We start from the raw sequence: 20,684 nt of genomic DNA on the forward strand, positions 1-20,684 counted from the left end.
TGTAGTGAGCCAGGGTTATAATTTTTTTAGCTTTAACAATATGCTTAGATATAAAATATTGTTATATTCTTATTGATTTTTTTATAACATTAATTTGTGATTTATTTTGACTATTTTAGCATCCATCACTAATTTAAGTTTGGCATGTTAATTTTAACTTTAATTTCATTGATTTTGCTTTCTTTGCTTGAAGTTCGCTTGGAATTTTTACTAATTAACTACTATTTTTTTATCTGATAAGTAGCTTACGAAATAAAGTAATTTTGAAGTAAATGACTAATTTTCCTGTCCAGTGTTTAATTGTGTTCATTTGTTTTATTACTATCATATTTACATATTTTATGATATTTTTGGAACTCTCATGAACTATCTAATTTGTTTTCTAATACAAGAATATTATAATAATATATCATTGAATATTTCAATGTCTGTAGAATAAAACTTAGGAGCTCCTGCAATAAAATTTAGGAGCTCAACAAGTATAATTTTTATATCTTGCTATTGTGTTTTACTATTAAACTAAATTAATATGTTCAGAGTGTATGTTAACTTTGTTAACATAATTTAATTATAACTATTAAAATAAAATATATATTTATTTATATATGATAACTTTATTTATAATAGAGATCTCACAATGTTCTAATTAATTCATTCTACTTTATTTCAAAACTTATTTAATTTTGTTCATTAAATAATTTAAAATTAAAGTGAATAAAATAAAATGTCGTGCATCGCACGGGTGTGAAACTAGTTAGTACTAATAGTCACCTTTTAAACTAAAATAATTTTACCCTCAATCCTAGACTACATTCCATGATTATTTTATCTAACAAACCGACCCTACAGCCACTTAAAATATTGGTTTTATACCACGTAATTTTATGCATAATTAAATATGCCATGTGAATTTAAATTATGGACGAAATGATTTGTTATGAAAAATTCACACAAATCAATAAACTGATTATTTTATAAAAGATCGCGAAAATTACTAGATTTTGCCATAGATTAGTTGTATTTCCAACAACTATATATACTCTCTTCGTCCCATAGTAGATGGCACATTTAAGGAATGACACAAAATTTAAGGATTTATTGTTTTGAGTGTTAGATAAGAAAGAAAATAAGTATATTTATATTAATGTGTGAGAGACTTTTTTATAAAAGGAAATGTGACATATATTATAGACGGAGGAGTTACTTCTTTTGTTTCAAGTTGATTACTCTTCCGTTACACTTTAGATCTCGGTTGACTTAGGCATGGTTTTAAGAAATACAAAGGAAAGTTGGTGAAAAAAGATAGTGGAATGTGAGTTTCTTTTATATATTGATTTTATAATAAAATGTGAGTGAAAAAATGTGAGTGGAATATGGGGCCTATTATCAATTATGGAATATTTCGAATCGGGACTCTAAATGGTCCAAAAATAGAACCTGATCTCAAAGTGACGGAAGGAGCAGTATTTTTGTTAAGTGTAGCTAGTCCACTTGTATTATCATCCCTTCCTCCCCAAATTGATTCCAAAACCTAGTCGATCGTTGAATGTTGAGATGGCCAACACCAGAAGATTACTTCCCATTGTGATTTTGTGGATTGTCATTCTCTTTGGCACCCTTGCTCTAATTCTGGTAAATTTCTTCTTTTGATTTTGGCTTAGCTCCTGCACTGTTAACTCCAAACTCCCTGTAAATTTTTTAATTTCAGAATCGGTTAAGTGATCCAGCGGCTTCATCGGAGCACGGTTCTGCTGTAGATCAAAAGCTTGTCAGCGAGGTCTGAATCTTCAACTCACAAACAACACTTTTCCAACTCGTAGTCCTTCAATTTTTTGTTATAGGCTTCAATTCATCTATCATTGGTCGGATTTATGTAGGTGGAATCGTCGGCGGATGCGGATCAGGTGACGCATAAAGTTTACTTTGACATTGAAATCAGTGGGAAGCACATTGGTATAATATGAACATTTTTCTTTAGTATAATCCTTTAAGCATATTTTTATCAGAACAATTTTGCATCCTATATTTCTCATTGTATGTTATGTTTGATGAAAGCTGCTGATGTATTGATTCTACATGTATAAGTATAATGATATGAGTTAGTTTTGGTGAATATATCAAGTGTGTATTTACAGATGCTTTGACTTATTATTCACCATGCTCTTCAAAGTCGATTTGTCTGTATCATGTTATAGATGTATCCTTGTATAAACTATTCAACGCGTTCAAATCCTAGCCAGGATCAAGAAAGATGGGCTATCTTAGATAGTGATGGAAATAAACCATCCATGGTTTTCCTTAAGCATGTGTACATATCATTAATTTCATAGGGAGTACCCAAGAAAGATGTAGTGAACAAAAACAAATACACATGCATATATCACAGATATGCGTATGCGCTGCTCACAGAGACACAGACACACAAACACATAACTATGTTTGTGTAACTATAGTTACATAATGAAGAGAGCAAGCACCAAACAATTTCAGTCCCAAAGTTTTGATATGTTTCAAAAGTAGTATTTTAAAAGGTACTGGAAGTTCATAAAATTTTAAGTTATTGTTACCATGATTTGCACTAATCATGATAAAATAACAAATAACTTAAGAAAAGTTAGCTCCTTCACTGTAGTGAATGGACGATGTTTCTTATTCTTGGCTATGATGATAAGAAAATGTTTTGCAGAATTATATCATCCTTGCGTGTTATGTTGGATAAAATTATCCTCTCTTTTAGTTGGAACATTTCGCTGTATGACTTTTTTTAATATGGCTGAGTTTCTTTGCAAACCCTGGCACTAAAGAAACCAAATAGAGACACATCGTATAATGCTTCTCATCAATACCATGCTGTCCAGTGTAAAATCATTACTACTTAGGGAATTGCAAATGATGTAATCCTGTTCTGCGAATGTTCTTCATACCAATTGGCATAATGTACCTATGATTACACAAGAGGGTGAGCAAGAGCAACATTACTCTTTAAAAAGTAGTGAAATACTTGAGAGCAGGAGTAGCTCACAAAGTGTTCTGAAAGATCATAAAATTTTGTTGTAGTGATATTATGATAATAATATGTTGTAAAGAAGTGTCTCTATCCCCCCAAACTTATTTTCCTGTTGGCATAGCTAGCTCGAGATGTGTGAATCTGTCTCAGCTGAATAGCTTGAATCGCAGTCTCATATGCCTAAGAAAGCATGTCCTTATCACCTAATTTGCCTCTACATTTTCTATTTCTAAATCTGCTCTGCCTAACAATGACCATAGTTGTCACTAGCTAGTAGCTAATCAATATCTGCTCTTACCTGCACCTTCCATGCCCTAACGTATAAATGTGTGTTATAGAATAAGCCTATGAAGTGAGATTACCGCGTGTTTCATACCTGAGTATTTATGGTGATACCTACTTAGAAGGGTAAATTTCTAGCAATGTTTTTCATGGGGGGGGAGGGGGGAGGAGTCAGTGGGAGTGAGAATCAAATTGTTAAATGATGGAGAGGAGTTAATGAAAATGGGATAATTGTCAACTTATTTTTATTCTGGAAACCACATACCAAACACCATTAAAAGAGGATGATTCCTTTCACATTCTCATTTTCTAGTTCTATTACCACAACGAACACTTGACCAGCCACTGCAATTTCCATCTTTAACCGTAATTCTTACCCCTGTTAAATCATGATCTGAGAGTGTTTTCCTGATCTATGCAGACTCATAAATGGTTAGTGTAACTTGAATATCTTGGTGCACCCTTGGATACAATTGGCATGAGTTACTTTTGGAGTCCTGAATTGTTAATTTGTATAGATTAAAATTGGTCATGAGAACGTTTGCAAATTATGTGATGCAAAATTACTAGCAAATAGCCTAAGTTCTGTCACGTTTGTCTTGTATACTATATAATCACATTACTGTTGGCATTTTCAGGTCGCGTTGTGATGGGACTCTATGGAAAAACTGTGCCAAGAACAGCAGGTACAATTTCAAGTGCATGCAATTATATTTTTTATCATCTTTGTTTTCACGAACATACTTGGGCTAACCCTTTTAAATTTTTTGACTGCAGAAAATTTTCGAGCTCTTTGCACGGGTAGCCGAGTAACATTTTCTCCCTTTTAGTGTTTTTCTTCTGTCTTACAAATAACAATGTTCAGTAAGTCCTTTATTTGTCTTCTGCACTATGGATATTTTCGTGAACTATTAAAATGCAGTATCTGTGGATTTTATTAGGTACTTGGCTGCAGCTTAAACATCAAATCACAGTACTGCCTGTGTCTAAGAATAGTTTTGCTATCAATCGTAATATGATCATACAACCGTTCTAAACTTAAACCAGTATCGTATTGATTTGTTGAACACTTGACTTTTACAAGGTTTGAACAGTCTAAATCTCTGTGAAATGAAAGGAACAGATTTCTGTATTGTATGCCACATTGTTGTAGTCCAATACCAGATAATTTTCTTTTCTGTTGGTACAATTTTCTTAATTTTGTGAGTGGTACCCAGGTACAGTGTGTGCAGATGGAACCTACATCGCCATTTTGTTGCTTGGACCTAGTTACTAATAAAATGCCAAGAAACTTATATGTTCTAATATATAAAACTTTATCTCAGGGGAGAAAGGAACTGGAGCAAGTGGGAAGCCGCTTCACTTCAAAGGCAGCAAATTCCACAGGATCATACCTTATTTCATGATCCAGGGAGGTGATTTCACACGAGGTGATGGGCGGGGGGGGAATCTATATATGGCGATAAATTTCCTGATGAGAACTTCAAGTTAAAACACACTGGCCCTGGTGAGTGTCTAGTGTTTAAATCCATCAGCTGTGAGTAATCTACTGCTCAACTGTCGTAGAACCGTTTTTCGTCGAGCTAAAACACACAGGCCTAGTGAGTTTCTAGTGTTTAAATCTACTAGGTATGAGTAAATTATTGTTCAACTGTCATAACAACTGAAGATAAACAAACGGAAACTGTTCCAATCTGGAAACCTTGTTGATCTCACTGCTGAATCTCTCCGCAGGAGTTCTATCAATGGCAAATTCAGGAGTGGATACAAACGGATCTCAATTTTTCATCACAACAGTCAAAACAAGCTGGTAAGTGAACAACATCGAAGGCTTCATCCAAGAACCATTGATTGACCCTGAATAAACCAAACAAGCTTGCTTATTTCACTTCTTGTGTTGGTGATTTTTGTATTGCTTTAAAGGTTGGATGGGCGTCATGTTGTGTTTGGACAAGTGCTTTCGGGTATGGATGTGGTGAAGCAGATTGAATCATTGGGAACAGAGAGTGGAATGCCCAAAGCAACAGTTATTGTTTCAGACAGTGGTGAATTGTCTGTTTAGTCCTAACTGTCTGTGTCATATTGCCAGTTTTTAGCTGGCAAACAAACACACACAACAGACATCGGTTACACGTTCTGCAAAATCTCTAAATTTTCTGATTTGATAATGTACAAAAACGATGTAGACTTAGATTTCTCATATTCCGAAGTCGTTTCGAATTATAAGTAACCAGAATTTACCACTTCATCACCGACCTCTCTCACGTCTGAACCCGAACTCTTCTATGTCTACAAGGCTTTGTCGAAACTCCACATGAGTATAATAATGTAATAATGTGTGATTTGGACAAAGCTTTCATAGTTTTGTTCTTGGAAGACTTGGTAAAAGACGTAATGCCAAATTCTATAGTGGAGCGATTGTATTTAAATTGGTATGAATATTTTGTAGACAACATAATTACAAAGAGTGGATAGCAATTAGGAATTTTATTGGAAAGAAGTAGTGCACACCAGATTAGAAGCGAAACACAAACAAAAAATATAGTTATTGAGTAGAGAATCAGCGGTTGTCGGAGGAGTTTGTGTTGGCGGCGGAGCGGTGGTGGTGGCAGACGGTGGAGAAATTGGAGGAGAGATCGGAATACATGGAGACGACCTTGGAAATATTGGCGTTGATTTCCTGAATGAGAGAGACGTTGTGGACGAGATTATCGTGGAGTTTGGACTGGTGGTTGTCGTTGACCTGCTGGATGAGGAGGCGGTTGCGGTCGAGCACCGACTGGACCTGCCGGAAATTCTGGGAGAAGGCCGCCCAAACGGCAGGATCGCCGTCGATCTGGTCGGTGGCGGTGGATTTAGGGGATAGGTTGCGGTTGGTGTGGTCGTCCATGCTAGATTGAATTTGATGATGCTATTGCTAGATGCTAGATGCTAGTTAAGTTAAGAAGGAGGGTTTGGGTTTGGGTTTGGGTTTGGGTTTGAGTTTATAGGTATTCTCATTTCTCAAAGTGGGGCGGTTTTCGCTTATCTTTCTTCTTTCGCCAACACATTTCCACAGCTAATCGACCTCTCTTGCCTACGCGACTCTGCCGCGTGCCTTACCATTAATATCCATCTATTTTATTTTCAGATTATCAATTTTGATTCTCCACTAAATCATGTTATACCAAATTTTCGCTTATGCTCAATCTTTATAAAATCTTTTTTTCATTATTTCTTTTAGTTCTCGTCCCATAAAAATATGTAAATTAGTATTTTTTGTCGACATTTCCATTTATGAAAAGTCATCTCCAACTTATTACCATATATCTATCGTTTATTTACAACTTATACCAATATAACTCACCATTATAACTGATTAAACATTAATAATAATGTGAGTCTTCTATCCACTAATACTACTTTAGAACTCTTACATCTCTTAAAGATGGTAATCGAGAGAGGTATAGATAGTTGGTTAGGCATTTGATAGTATTTTTTGTATATTTGTGGTGCTCATCACTCTAGTATTTATAAAGACATTTGAAACTCTTCGAGTACAAGAATAAATGAGAATTGGAACTCTACATTACTAGGAACTCTACAACAATAAATGTATTATAAAAACTCTAACATAAGAATGAGGAGCTGATTTATGACTTGCTCTAATATCTTCATCTCTTTTACTTTATTAATTTTGCATTAATTAGTATTATTTCAAATATCTACTCCATCGTCCATTAGAAATGAAACGCTTTCTTTTTTGAGTTGTCTCAATAAAAATGAAACGTTCTTAAAATGGAAACAATTCTATCTCTACATCTTTTCTCTTACTTTATTTTATGCTTAATTAACCAAACAAACATAAAATTTATGCGAAATCAAATGTCAGCTATTTATTGGAGGAGGTAGTATAATTTTTTTTGGAAGTATTCTACTGAATAGGTTTGGTGCTTGAAAAGATTTAATTTGAATAATATATGTGAGGGGCACGCGCTAGAATGAGCATTAGGAGTATATGATGCAAAAAATATCTTAAGATATTTTTGATAGAATACTCAAAAGTGCAAGAACCTTTTACCCTTTTGGGCCACGTAGGTAATGTGCGACAGTGACATTATTATTTGCTTCAAACGATGTTTTTAGTAGCAAAATAAAGAATCTTTCTATTAGAACGTCATCCCTAATTCAGCCACAAACATTAATAATAAAAGTTAGTCGTACCTGTACTTTTTTTTATACTATTTATCGTCAGATGAAGATATCACTTTTTTTTTTAGTTTATCCAATAAAAATGACTCATTATTTAAAATAAAAATATCTTTATAACACACATATTTATTAAGGTTTATGCACTTGGATCACAAACACGCAGGGAAGCAGAAGATTTAGCTTGAAATTTTGGTTAGAAAGTGAGATAAAGTGCTCCTGAATCTCGAACACCGTCACTCCAGATCCTTTACCGTCGTCAATTTATAAGAATTTATGGGTCTAGATTGATGATTAAGTGGGAATCGAGAAGAAAGCCAAGCTAGAGCATCAGGTCATGTGACGACGCGAAAATGTTCAACTGGGGTCGGAAAATAAAAAATAAAAAATAGTATAGTATTTAAATAACCGTCTAAAAAAATAATACTACAATTTAAGTAACACTATCTTTTGTGAGTGCGATAGTTGATTCCTACGAGTATCCTATTTTGAAAACGAACCAAAATTCGTTCATTAAAGCAGATATGAACATTTTCTCTCGTTGTATACCACCATGATATCATTTAACCAATCATCTCCCATCCTATTTGCAACTCGACTTCACAAACTTCATTCTGCGAAAACACTCGTTCAGAGATGCGTCGCTACGAGGCAAAAGTAAGACCAATTTAATCAACGATAAACTAGTGGAAAGAATCCATCTTTCATCATTTCAACAATTTTCTTTGAAAGAGTCCCTAAATCTTCAACATCGGAAACGTGTTTTCGTCTTGCATCAATCAAAAGGATTTAAGTTGATGGGTAAAATCGTCATCTCGGGGAAGAAAAGTCCTTTAGCTCTTCTTTCAAACCCGCTATCATATTGATGGCATTCAAAATATTTTGCTCTCTATCTTGCAATGCACAAGATAATGGTTCAACCATACACAACAAATGTTTCATCAAAATCATGATAAACACAAAATCATAACTTTCCATCTTTTGAAGCAAACCTTTACACTTCCACTTTGCTCGCATCATCTCCATCACTAAATATGCTTTCAAGAACTTTGACTACGAGGGCCACATAGATACAAGACGAATCACGGTTGTATAATGAGATCCTCATCAGTACCCAGTCTATGCAAAGAAGTTTCTTGGTTTAGACCTTTACAAAATTGATTTCCCCTTTTTCAATCATTTCAACCATTCTATCATGTTCGTTTTGTCGAAGTTTTTTGCTCTTTTACAAGAAGATCCACATTTTTGTAACAATCGGGGTAAGAGCACTCCGATGTCTCCTTATTTCTCCTATTTTCCTAACTCCCTACATCGTAGCCACATCATCCCCAAAAATTTATCCCAAATTTTTTAGCCAACTTTTAAACTCCCCAATGGTTTCTCCCTTATTTCTCCCTTATTTCCCCCCTAACTCAACATTTCTTTTTTACATCATCATTTTTAATATTGTTTAATTTTCCCTACAAATGTGTTTAATAAATAGATTTATAATGAACAATTCATCGTTGTATTAATCATTGGAAAATATAATAAAACGAGAAAAAAAAACTACAAAAAAAAAACAAAAAAAACCCAATAATTTAAAAAACAAAGATTTAAAAAAACTACAAATAAAAACTATAAAAAACAAAGATTTAAAAAAATAAAGATTTAAAAAAACAAAGTTTTAAAAAAAAAAACTACAAATAAAAAAAACTACAAAAACTACAAATAAAAACAAAGATTTAAAAAAAAAAATTAAATTTAAAAAAAAAAAATTTATCGCCGATTTATGCGAATCGCCCCCCGGTGGTCGCGAGGGTTCGGATAAATCAGCGAATAAGGGAGTTGGCGATAATAAGGGAGTTTATCGCCGGAATTATCGCAATTCACTCATTCCCGGCGATAACCCGGGCGATTCGGCGATTTCCGGGATTTACGCCGGCCCATTGGGATGCTCTAAGATAGCCAAAAAAATCGAAACATGTCGATTTGCCTTGCATCCCCCCCTCCCGAAGTTGGTGGGCAAACAATGGACATACCATGCCGATGGATTTTCTTTTAAAATAGAGCCTTCAATCCATTAAATTCACCCCTCATATTTGAAGCTCCTCATAGCCGACCTCTCAATCTTGATAAAGATAATCTGACTTAGAAAATACAAAAACCAATTCTTCTTTCAAACACCTTGATGTAGTCTCCTTAACATGAACCAAAGATAAAATCTTTCTATAATCTCCCCATTCTTGTTCACATATCTTATAACAATAGCCATTTGCTCCTTGGTGAGCAATCTCGAGACTCATCAACCATTATGGAAAATAATCCTTCACCAAGTTCACCCAATATTTCAAGTGTGGTTTCCGGCACAAGCATTAACCATTTCTTTTTGAATTTTTGGAGAAATCATTTGATTATTACCGGAGCATTTTTTTAAAACAACTTGACCGACCTCATCATTTCTTAAACTATACCAATGTAACATCTCTGAAAATTACCCTATTTATGGAGGTTGAGGACTCATCATCTCCTCTAAAAGCCAAAACCCTTTATTCAAAAAAAAAGCGAATAACTTCAGAGTTGCGGGCAAACGAATTCGATATTCCTTCTCTTGTCTTGTACTAGCTTCGAACAACATAAGATACACTTTGCCTTTGATTCACAAAAATTTTCATATTCAATTCTAGATTTGTTGTGTGACTAGTAGGCGACCCGATATGAGCTCTAAATCTTTTGTTGGCTTTTTTCCAATTAGAGAAACCACTACTACAAGGTTTCATCTCCGTGCGAATATCCACGTTTGAAGAGAAAACACCAAAAGCAATCGAGCATCTTGACGTACTATATTGACCAACATAAACTTTATACCAAACATCTACGAAACCCCCATAATCTTTTCCATATTTTTTTCTAGGAAAATCAAGACCTTTTGGTTGACAAGGACCTTTAGCCACATATTCTACGAATACGATCTCGAATGTTTACATCAAATGTATCAATCGGCCTTGTGATCCGGGATCGGCATCGATTTCTTTTTTATCGATTTCTCTTGTCGGATTCCTATCAACTACCACATTATTTTCGAATATTGTGGTTCTTATTCGCTTCAACATTAGCTTCTTGTTCAACTTCAACATTAGCCTAGAAGAATCAATAGAATTTGAGTTCTTTTTTAAAAAAACTTTTCCATTTACCTACAAATCCACAATTTAGAATACACAATTATTATAACTATAAATATAATAAAATTATGAAATCGAAATTAAAACATAAAGAAAAAATAGTCTACTTCCCTATTATGCAATTTCGGGTTCGTGAAATACATATTAAAAGCTCTTGTAATATAGTACTAAAATTAAGGATTATAAATTATAGTACACACCATCAATGACAATCATGACTATTTGACTAATGTCTAGTAAAATACAAATTTCAATTACCTAGACAATATTGAACAAGAAAATATCATAGTTTAATTTTATTTACCTACCACCTATCGATTCTCTCTCAAATAGTGAAATAGGATTACGAGAGCGAGAAAGGGTCGCCAAAAAGCTTTGGGCGCAGTGCCGAAATTCGTTTTGAATTACGAAGGGGAGCCGGAGAGGAGATCAGTTGGAAGAGAAAGTGGTGAGCGAGAGATTAAATAGAGTAAAGATTCCCTCTCTCTAAGTTCTAGGTAAGGAAATTTCCTCTAAATTCTAGGAAAGTTAAGGTAAGGAAATTTCCTCTAATTCTAGGAAAAGAAATTGGAGAAAGATATGGAAATTGTTTCCTTTTGTGTTGATTTGGGCTAAACTTCTCCAATTATTGCCTTGTGCGTATTGATTTGGGCAAAGACCATCCGTCCATCCCTCTCCTTCTCCTCTAAGTTCTTGCCTTCTTGGGGGCGGGGTCGGGGTCGGAGGTATCATTCGTGGGGTCGACGGCATGTTGAAAGTTCGAAGGTAGTATAAATTTTGGGTATTATGGGATCGACGGTGGGTCGGCCGACCCGCGCGACCCCACCTCCGTCCGTCATTGATCACGGTTCTCTTCCCCCTGGAGCCACCGTCCCCCTTAAAGAAGGTAAATATCTTTTTAATTTTCCTCCCTTTTTCTAGAATATTATTTTTAATATATACATCTACTATCTTTCTAGATAATTCCACCCATTTTAATTACCAAGTCTAACTTATTATTACCATCCAATAAAATTATGCAATTTTTAATAAAAAAGTAATTGAAATTGTGCGGTGAATTATAGGGCCCATAAATGATAAAGTAAAAATAAGAGAGAAAAAAGTTGGCATAAATGGATATGGACTATTTTTATGGGACGGACGAAAAGGAAATATGACATTTCATGGGACTGAGAGGAATATCTTTCTAGATAATCCACTCATTTTAATTACTAAGTCTAACTTATTACTACCTATTTCTTCTTGAAACTACACGATTATTTATAGAAGATGATTATTATAAAAAATATTTATCTAATTTCCTCATTAATATTCACAAAATTCCTAATTCAATGATTTCTTTTTTTAACAAGAAAATCATTTTTCGTCTAGGGTTATTTTTGGAATGTTACAACTTTTATCTTTACTTTATTCTTCTTATTTTACTCTCTCTTCTCAACATAAAATAAAGTTGCGTAAAATTCCATGCCGTCTAAGAGGTCATCTTCCTTGGGACGGATGGGGTATCCTTGGGACGGAGAGAGTATTATTTTAAATCAATAGGCCTCCCTCCTCCTACTAAAGAAAGGTGACCACTTCTTGGGCGACACTGAATTTTATGCAAATTTTATTTCGTGTGTTAAGTGTAGAGAATAAAATACTTATGAAAGAAAGAATAAAATAGAGATAAAATGTGTTTCATTTTTAATAATGAGTGATCTTGATTTGAAAAAACAAAAGGAAAATTGAATATTCGGTGGGATGGAAGGAATATATTTATTCTAAATTATATACTTTGTTCTTTCCATAAAGCCACTACTTTAACATTTTTTGTTCACATAAAAATAGACATTTCTAGTTTTGATAATAAAATTTAATCTCTCTATAATGAGATGAACTTAATCATTGTTTCTTTTGATCCATTGTTCATTAAAATTTGCTGCTTTCTAACCCATGGATACATACGTTCTTCCATCCACACTCGTTGAGCATAGGTCATAGGCGGAGAGTTCTGCTCTTTTCAGACAAGATGAAGTATCGTTAAAAATAAGTAACTTTGAACAATTGAGAATCCCCATAGTGAACTAAAAATTGTGTTTTTTTCACCCTTGTAAAAGGCTCAGAAAGCCTCTTTTGGAATATCATCACGGCTATGGCTACTTGGACTTACCTTCGGCACATTGGTGATATAATAAGCAAATTTGGATGTCTCCTTTCTGTGCCCAGCCTAGAGTTGTCAAGTGGGCCGGATCGTGTCTACGCCCGCTGAGGCCTGCTGATGTTGAAGCCCAGCCCTGAGACAAACCCAGTAATCGAGTTGAATTTGGCTGGCAGGCTTTATTAATTTTTCTAAGTCAGTCGAGGGAGCCATAATCAAATGAGTCGGATTGGGTCAAATAAGCATTGTATAATTTTTATTTGTATTTCAAAGAGTTGCTAAAATTATTATTTGCCAAAAATAATACAAATAACTTATATTTATGTCTCATTTACGCTAAATCTAAACTTAAAAAATATATTTAATTTTATTTACTGACTTTATATTGACATCATGTTTTATGTTCTTTATTCTATTCAAAAGTAAGTGCATAACTAAAGAAAGAACCAATATTGTTACTTTTATTAATAGATGATGACATATGAGTTGATCTTGTATTTTTAAAAGTATATGAACTAACAAACAAATTTTAAAAAAAATTCTATAATTCTATAAATATTTATCAAATATTGAGGTTTTTTAAATCATGGATAAAAAATATTAGATATAGTCAATGTTGCATTCATGATTTGGTTGAGAACTTGTTAGATAAGTATTAAACTATTATTGTTTGAGTCGATCGGGGACATCCAATATATTGAAACGATATAGAGATGACAATATGACATGCATAAATAGAGAAATATACTACTATTATTAGTGGTTAATTACATTTTAATAAAAGCTAATTATATAAGGTGGGCCTCGATGGGCCCGGGCCGGACTTAGGTTGGTCTGAGTTAGTTCGGGATTACAAAATGGCCCAATTCGAGCCCATTTCAACCAATGAGCCCGTCCAGGCCCCGTTTCACCGGTGGGCCGGCCTGGCCGAGCTAGTGTTTGGAAAATATTTATTCGATTTCGAAATAGTTTGAACTTTGACTCTACCGTGGCTTTTCGACTAAAATATAAAAGACTAAAGACCCTAAACAAATTTTAAAAAAATTTCTATAATTCTATAATTATATATCAAATATTGAGGTTTTTTTAAAAATCATGGATAAAAAATATTAGATGTAGTCAAGATTGAATGTTGCATTCATGATTTGGTTGAGAACTTGTTAGATATTAAACTATTATTGTTTGGGGCTAATCAGGGGACAACTAATAAATTGAAACGATATAGAGATGACAATACGACATGCATAAATAGAGAAATATACTACTATTATTAGTGGTTAATTACATTTTAATAAAAGCTAATTATATAAGGTGGGCCTCCGATGGCTGGGCCGGGCTTAGGTTGGTCATGAGTTAGTTCGCTTACAAAATGGCCCAATTCGAACCCATTTCAACCCATGAGCCCAACCCAAGGCCCCTTCGTTTCACCGGTAGGCCGGCTGGGCCGAGCTAGTGTTTGGAAAAATATTTATTCGATTTCGAAATAGTTTGAACTTTGACTCTCACTCGTGGCTTTTTAGCTAAAATATAAAAGACTAAAGACCATTTTTGGTCATGAGCATATGTTGATTTTATGGTTTTGGTCCAAAATATTATTCTTTAAGTTATTGCATCCCAAATAAATAAAAACGGTGCGGATTTAGTCCATTTTAGATTTTTCGGTTCGGTTGTCTTCGAGAACAGGCATCAAAACCCAAAATACTAATAACTCAACAAAAATCAACTTATTGGTCTTATGGTATATCTCCGTATCGAGGATGAGACCAAAGATCTTTATTTGTTTATAAACTCTCCTAGCTCCAATTTGCCCGAACATTTTGATTTGATTTAATTGAACAATGAAAGAAAAATATTTTTATAATACTACCATATAGCTGGGTTTAGGATCAAAGTTCACCCTATAAACTGAATTTGGTAGCACAATTAAAGTGACAAAAGTTGGAAAGGACTTTCCAACCATAGCTAGCTAGCCCATCCCTCACACTGTTGCAGGGTTGGTCCAAATACAAAATACTTGAGGAGCATAAATAACTAGTTGCACATTCATTCTGCTCAATGGAAGTAGCTACCAACATAGCAAAATTGGGTTTAAAACAGCTAGTCCCACTGAATTTTTCTGTGGTAAGTCCACTCGGAAGGATTTATCGTGGTTTTTCCATCCGAAGCAACTAGATCGTAGGGGGGTCCTCTGAGAACTCTGTGAGCATCGATTTCCAATGTAAACTAGGCTCCCACTCGGCCTGTTTCAGCACCTCCAGTATTTGTTCCACGACCACCTTGCTTCCTCCTCGGACAAGTGGACTCCATCCCTGCAGACGCCACAAGTTACTCAAAAACAACACAACAGAAGTAGTAGATAGATAGGGTGGAGGTGGTCACGTAAAGCAAGTTTCCATCCAATTTTCTCGTTTCTGGATTGCTGTAAACAGATCAACTACTTTCACATCCATCTCCTTGCATAACTCTATGCAAGCCTCTGAATACATCCGGCATAACTCATTTGTTCGAACTAGCTCACTGAAATATGTACTGCATATATGTTTGGAAAGAATTATCTAGATTAACATTTGCTCAGTAGTGAAACTTTGCCATCACTATATATAGTTGTAGCCAAATATCTACATACCTTGTGCTTTCAGCAAGTTTAACCTCATTCACGGGAGGACAACTAAGAAATATTATGCGAGTATTGTCTGAAAGGCTCTGGAATTCATTTCAAATGTTAGTGCATAAAGTTGCAAAGACAGTTAAGGGATGGAAGATCAGCATAAGCAATCTGTGAATTGTGAGAAGATATCAGAGCACGGGCTCTCAGTTTTTGCAGTGAAACACGGTAATTTATGCTCAATTGAAGCAATCAGATAATGACTACATATCCGAAAGTTTAGACTAGTTACCTTGAGATGGTTCGCAATTGTTCTCATATTTTGAATGTATTCTGGAAGTGGTACATGAGGACCGAGTCCAGATGAGTGAGGTCCCATGGAATCATTGCCACCGAAATACACGATTATCAATGATGGCTGAACAGGAGCATCCTGCTCCAACAGTAATAACCACAATACTAAGGTCAAACAAGAAGCAAAATCCATAGCAACACGCTCTTTAATTACCACAACTCATCAATGTATATATGGTAAGAGTTGGTTTAAAAATGCTTGCCTAATTAAGGTTTCTGTCTTTCAGATTGGAAGAAACAAGTATGCAATGCTAAGAATGGTATTACCTTGGGGAAAACCAGATCAAGAATTTTGGCAGCACGTCTGGAATTCCAACCAAAGTATCCTTAAGATTATGTCAGCCTGTTTATTAAGAATATAATGACACAAATCACAACTCAGAGATATAAAGGTTTTGCTCAGAGAATGGTGTCAATGAAGAATTATTTCCTTATTTATGTACCATGAAAATGAAAACTGCTGCTACTATGGAAATGTAACTAAACATGTATATCCAATAAAGATGACAAGAAAAGTATTGTTGATCACAAGGCAAACTCCCTCTGTCTTGAGTTTAAGAAAAAAACTCTTGTCAATTTTTTAGTCTTTAGTGTATCTATAAGAGGAGATTATGTGAAAAATGTAACCTATTCTTTCGTTTCTTTAGGCTACTGGCCATGTGCCGGAGTTTGGATTTTTCCTTTTATGGTTATCTCTAAGTGATTGATTTCCATTTTTACTAAAAACAAAACATCTATTCATTTTTACTTCACTGTTTTTCTCTCCTACTTTATTCTTTCCATTTAACTCAATAACCATCATTTTCTCAAATCATGTCTGAAAAGAAGTCAATCACGTATAATGCCAGTCTTGTCCCAATGGATCAAATAAAATCACACAAATGAACAATTACTTATAGTTTGTGTTGTCGATTTTTCGAATCTTTGGTGTGGCATGTCACTTTCAATGACAGTTTGCTTCCCAAGACCAACTCTTCAATTCCCATATCCCTTTATTAGGCATTACAATTAACAAAAAATCAAAACTTCAATTATGAATTACCTAACCATGTATAGTACTAAACGCTGAACCATAATAATGAATTACTAACCCATAATTAAGAAGTTATTAATAAACTAAATTAGAAACAGTAGTACCATAAAATAAATCAATCAAAACTGCAAAGAAACGGAGGTGCGCAGACGGAATCAAAACAATCAAACGAAAGGATTGAGGATTGAATGCGTTTGCGAAATTGAACAAAAAAAGGAAGGAAAAGAGGAAAACATACTTTACGGGCGTAGATATCGGAGAGAACAGCGCCCCAACCGCCATTGCTGTAGCTGTGTTGAACGATGGATGATCCGAATAAGACGAACAATGGCCTAGGCGGTCCCACCATCACTCCCTCTCCGCGATTACTATATGGGAAACGGAGAATTGTGATTTACAAGTGAGAAAAAGAGGGTGGGTGGGGAAGCAGTTGTTGACATGGTAGTGTTAGCGTTGGCTTTAAATACGAGAGACTGTTAGTTACACTTTCAATGCTTTCATATCTCTCTCCCCCTTCTCACTACTCCTATACGTATGTGTTTCGCTTTCATTCGATGTCTATTTTCAATATAAGTAGAAATGAATCATACTGTATTTTTATTAAATTGGAAAGTGAGTTCATTTAAAAAAGATTAAAATCCATAATCACCTTTAACATATAATCGTTTTATAAATTTGGTTAACAGGGAGGAGAGTGTTATATTGTTAACTCAATACTTAATTGCTAATTATAATTAATAATAGTCATTAGATATTTAAATTAAGAGCTTAGATCATCAATCCTGAAATATTAATACAATTAATAAAAAAACATCAATAAGGCTATTAAGTTCAATTTACAACAAATAAGTTGTAACTAACTTTTGAAAAATATCATCACTTTAAAATGCATATAACTTTCTCCATTTATATCATTTTTTCGCACAACATATATCAAATTAAAGATAATTTTACAAGGATCTAACAAGATTTCACTTGCTATGTTCCGACGCCAAAATTTGAAAAAGTTTTAAATTTTTTTTAATTTTTTCAATTTTTTCATACAACACAAATGTCAACATAAGATATAAAATATGCAATATAATACATGTAGAATGTCAATATAAGCAATGTGTTAACATTCTCAAAGCATTTGATATTTTCAAACACTATATGAAATTTTTATCCAAAACCTAATTTGGTAGTTTTTTTTCTTTTTGATTTAATTAATAAAAATAAAAATTACATGTGGCAAATTATAGACCACAAGTTTTCTATAATCTTATGATCTTAAATTAGTTGTAGTTAGCAATTAAATGTGACTTTGTTGACACTATTATATTCGGTGCATTTGTATCCTTAACGTATCAATTTAGTCCATTTTTGCAGTATTTAATAGAACTGTTAAAAACTCATTTAATCTATTATTAATTTGAATTCTAAGATTATATTCTAAACAATCCTAATTTCTTCATACTTGTTGGAGATATAATTTAAAAGCACAACTCAACGTTTGAACAAATCAACTGTAAATAACATTTGAATATAAAGAATCAAATATAGTCACACATTACAAGCTAACATCATAATACTCTCATTTTCAAATGGTTGGACATGCACATGTTACATGGACTATTTTATTAGCACTAAAACGATTAATACTCTCATTTTTAAATGGTTGCACATGCACATGTTACCTGCACTATTTTATTAGCTAGCAAAAACTACTTGTAAGTATGATAAGATAATTATAGTATAGCTAAATGGTAAACATAAGATTGTCGAACTCAAGAAATAATCGTAATTGACTATCATATACTAAACGTTATAGCACAAGAGTCTTGAGTTGGATTTATTAATTAGGAAAAATAAACAACGCAAATAGACTAAGGACCCGTTTGATAGCCAACGGAGGATAAAAGGCGCCCAGTTAGTAATCTAAGGAATGGAGGCCCGGTGGGCCAAAATTTGTTATCTTTGACAGCCGTTTGATAGGCAATATTTAATTGACTATATTCTATTGTCATTGTTTGATAGCATATTATATTAAAAATCTATTTTAGCATTGAAGGGAACTCTCGATCCCCAAAAGCGTAACTCATTTTCCTTTCTTTTTTCCCTCCCCCTTTTTTTCCCTCTTCTTTTCCCCTTTTTTCTCGTCCCCAAAAGCGAGAACTCAAATTCAGGAGGATTGCAACAATATGTTTGTGTGTATGCAGTGCTTGTAGGATCCAATATCGCAAAAGACCTATCACAGCAAATTCGTCGCTTTCAACAATGAAAAGAAGAATTCTTGTGGAGTCGAATCGCAGAAGAATGAGAAAAACAACAATGGCTCGAAATTGGTTTGCCTTGTTATTGGTGTCGTTGCAACGCACTCAACAAAACCCTATTCCCGAACTACACCGCGTACAAATCGTCTCCAAAGCGACGACTTGAACTGCTCACAACAAAAATCAAGAGGATAAAAGCAATATAATGAACTCCAACCCGAGATGTTTGTGAGATGCACAATTGAATTTGCAGCTAGGGCTTGAGAGCAAATGAACTCAAAAATGGCGTATGTGGGAAGATTTAGAAGAATGAAACTTGCGTCCCTTTTCTCAGTCCGCAGATTACTTATCTAAAAACAAACCTGAAGATACTCGTGCATTTGTGGCTTAAATCAAGGCCTAGGCGGGCGTGAGTAAAACTACGGGCTGACGTCTGGCCCAACAAGGGTATCAAACGAACGAAAATAACTAGTTACTAATCTATTTCTTGGCTCCCGTAGGCTATCAAACGGCTCCTAAGGTTGTCGCTTAGTGTCGTAAAGAAATAATAGATTAATATGATTGATTTCTAATTGTTCTCTTATTGATCATATTCCTTAAATAGGAGAGGATCCCGTTAATTGTATTTACCATATGTATATTGTATCTTGCCTATAAAGGCTATAATCCTTGCACATATTCATTAAACAATAAAAATACATCTTTTCCAATCTCTAACTGTTTTTCATGGCGTCGAAGCGGGAAGAATTCTTGCTCGAAGAATTCTCATCATAGCCTTGTTATACCCAATTCTCGACCAAGAGGCTAAAACAAATACGAACCAATTCCTATACACAAAAATGTCAGGCACAAACGAAGAAAAACCAGGTCGAATCCTCAAAATTGAGGATAGACAAGAACGTTGCTGTGACGTTCAAATTGAACGGAAAAAACTACTCATTATGGTCGTGCCTAATGAAGGTCACGATAAGAAGCGGAGGATACTCCCACATCCACGACTGAACCACCGAAAAACAACAATGGATATCAGGATTGGGAAGAAACCGATTTGATAGTTTTCTCTTTGATCGTCGATAACATCGAAAATGATATTATTGCTGACTTTGCTCACCACCAAACATCCAAAGCTCTAGGACATGCTCACAATAACGTTCGTGAGCAAGGCGGATCCGTATCTTGTATACGACCTGGAGGAAAAATTAATATCAATTAGACAGGAACCTTGACTGAGACGTATTACCATCGAATCCATGGATTGTGGATTAATGTTGATCAAGTAAAAAACAACCCGTAAGTTACACATCAAACAACCAATAAACCGACAAAATACGAGTTTATCAATCAACTAATAAAACTAACAAAATTTGTGTTGGATACTACACATAATAGCCACGTCAACATTCAGAGCCGATAAATAAATGTGAGTATAATTGATCAAATCTATAACATGCTTAAAAATGAGTATTTCCTTTAATTCATACTCCTTCCATCCCAAGAAAGATGACTCCTTTTTGTGCAGCATGAGACTTTATACAATGTTATTTTACATGTTAAGTAAGAAAAGTTAGAGAAGATAAAGTAGAAAAAAAAGTTTTTATTATTAGTAATGAGTAATTTTGATTGAGATAAAATGATCATCTTTGTTTGGATAGATGAAGTAATAGT

The 20,684-nt window shown here is 34.2% G+C and overlaps 1 protein-coding gene and 2 pseudogenes across 1 annotated transcript; 1 reads left to right on the forward strand and 2 right to left on the reverse strand.

The window, feature by feature from the left end:
• Nucleotides 1–1,496: 1,496 nt before the first annotated feature.
• On the forward strand, nucleotides 1,497–5,537 carry LOC125200277 (annotated as a pseudogene).
• Nucleotides 5,538–5,757: 220 nt separating this feature from the next.
• On the reverse strand, nucleotides 5,758–6,264 carry LOC125200278 (protein EARLY FLOWERING 4-like). Its single transcript, XM_048097958.1, has one exon. It carries the CDS (start codon nucleotides 6,177–6,179, stop codon nucleotides 5,850–5,852), a length of 330 nt encoding a protein of 109 aa, XP_047953915.1. The 5' UTR covers nucleotides 6,180–6,264; the 3' UTR covers nucleotides 5,758–5,849.
• Nucleotides 6,265–14,614: 8,350 nt separating this feature from the next.
• On the reverse strand, nucleotides 14,615–17,247 carry LOC125200279 (annotated as a pseudogene).
• Between the last annotated feature and the right edge of the window lie 3,437 nt (nucleotides 17,248–20,684).

Source organism: Salvia hispanica, unplaced genomic scaffold (assembly GCF_023119035.1).
Source record: "Salvia hispanica cultivar TCC Black 2014 unplaced genomic scaffold, UniMelb_Shisp_WGS_1.0 HiC_scaffold_889, whole genome shotgun sequence".
Taxonomy (NCBI): domain Eukaryota; kingdom Viridiplantae; phylum Streptophyta; class Magnoliopsida; order Lamiales; family Lamiaceae; genus Salvia; species Salvia hispanica.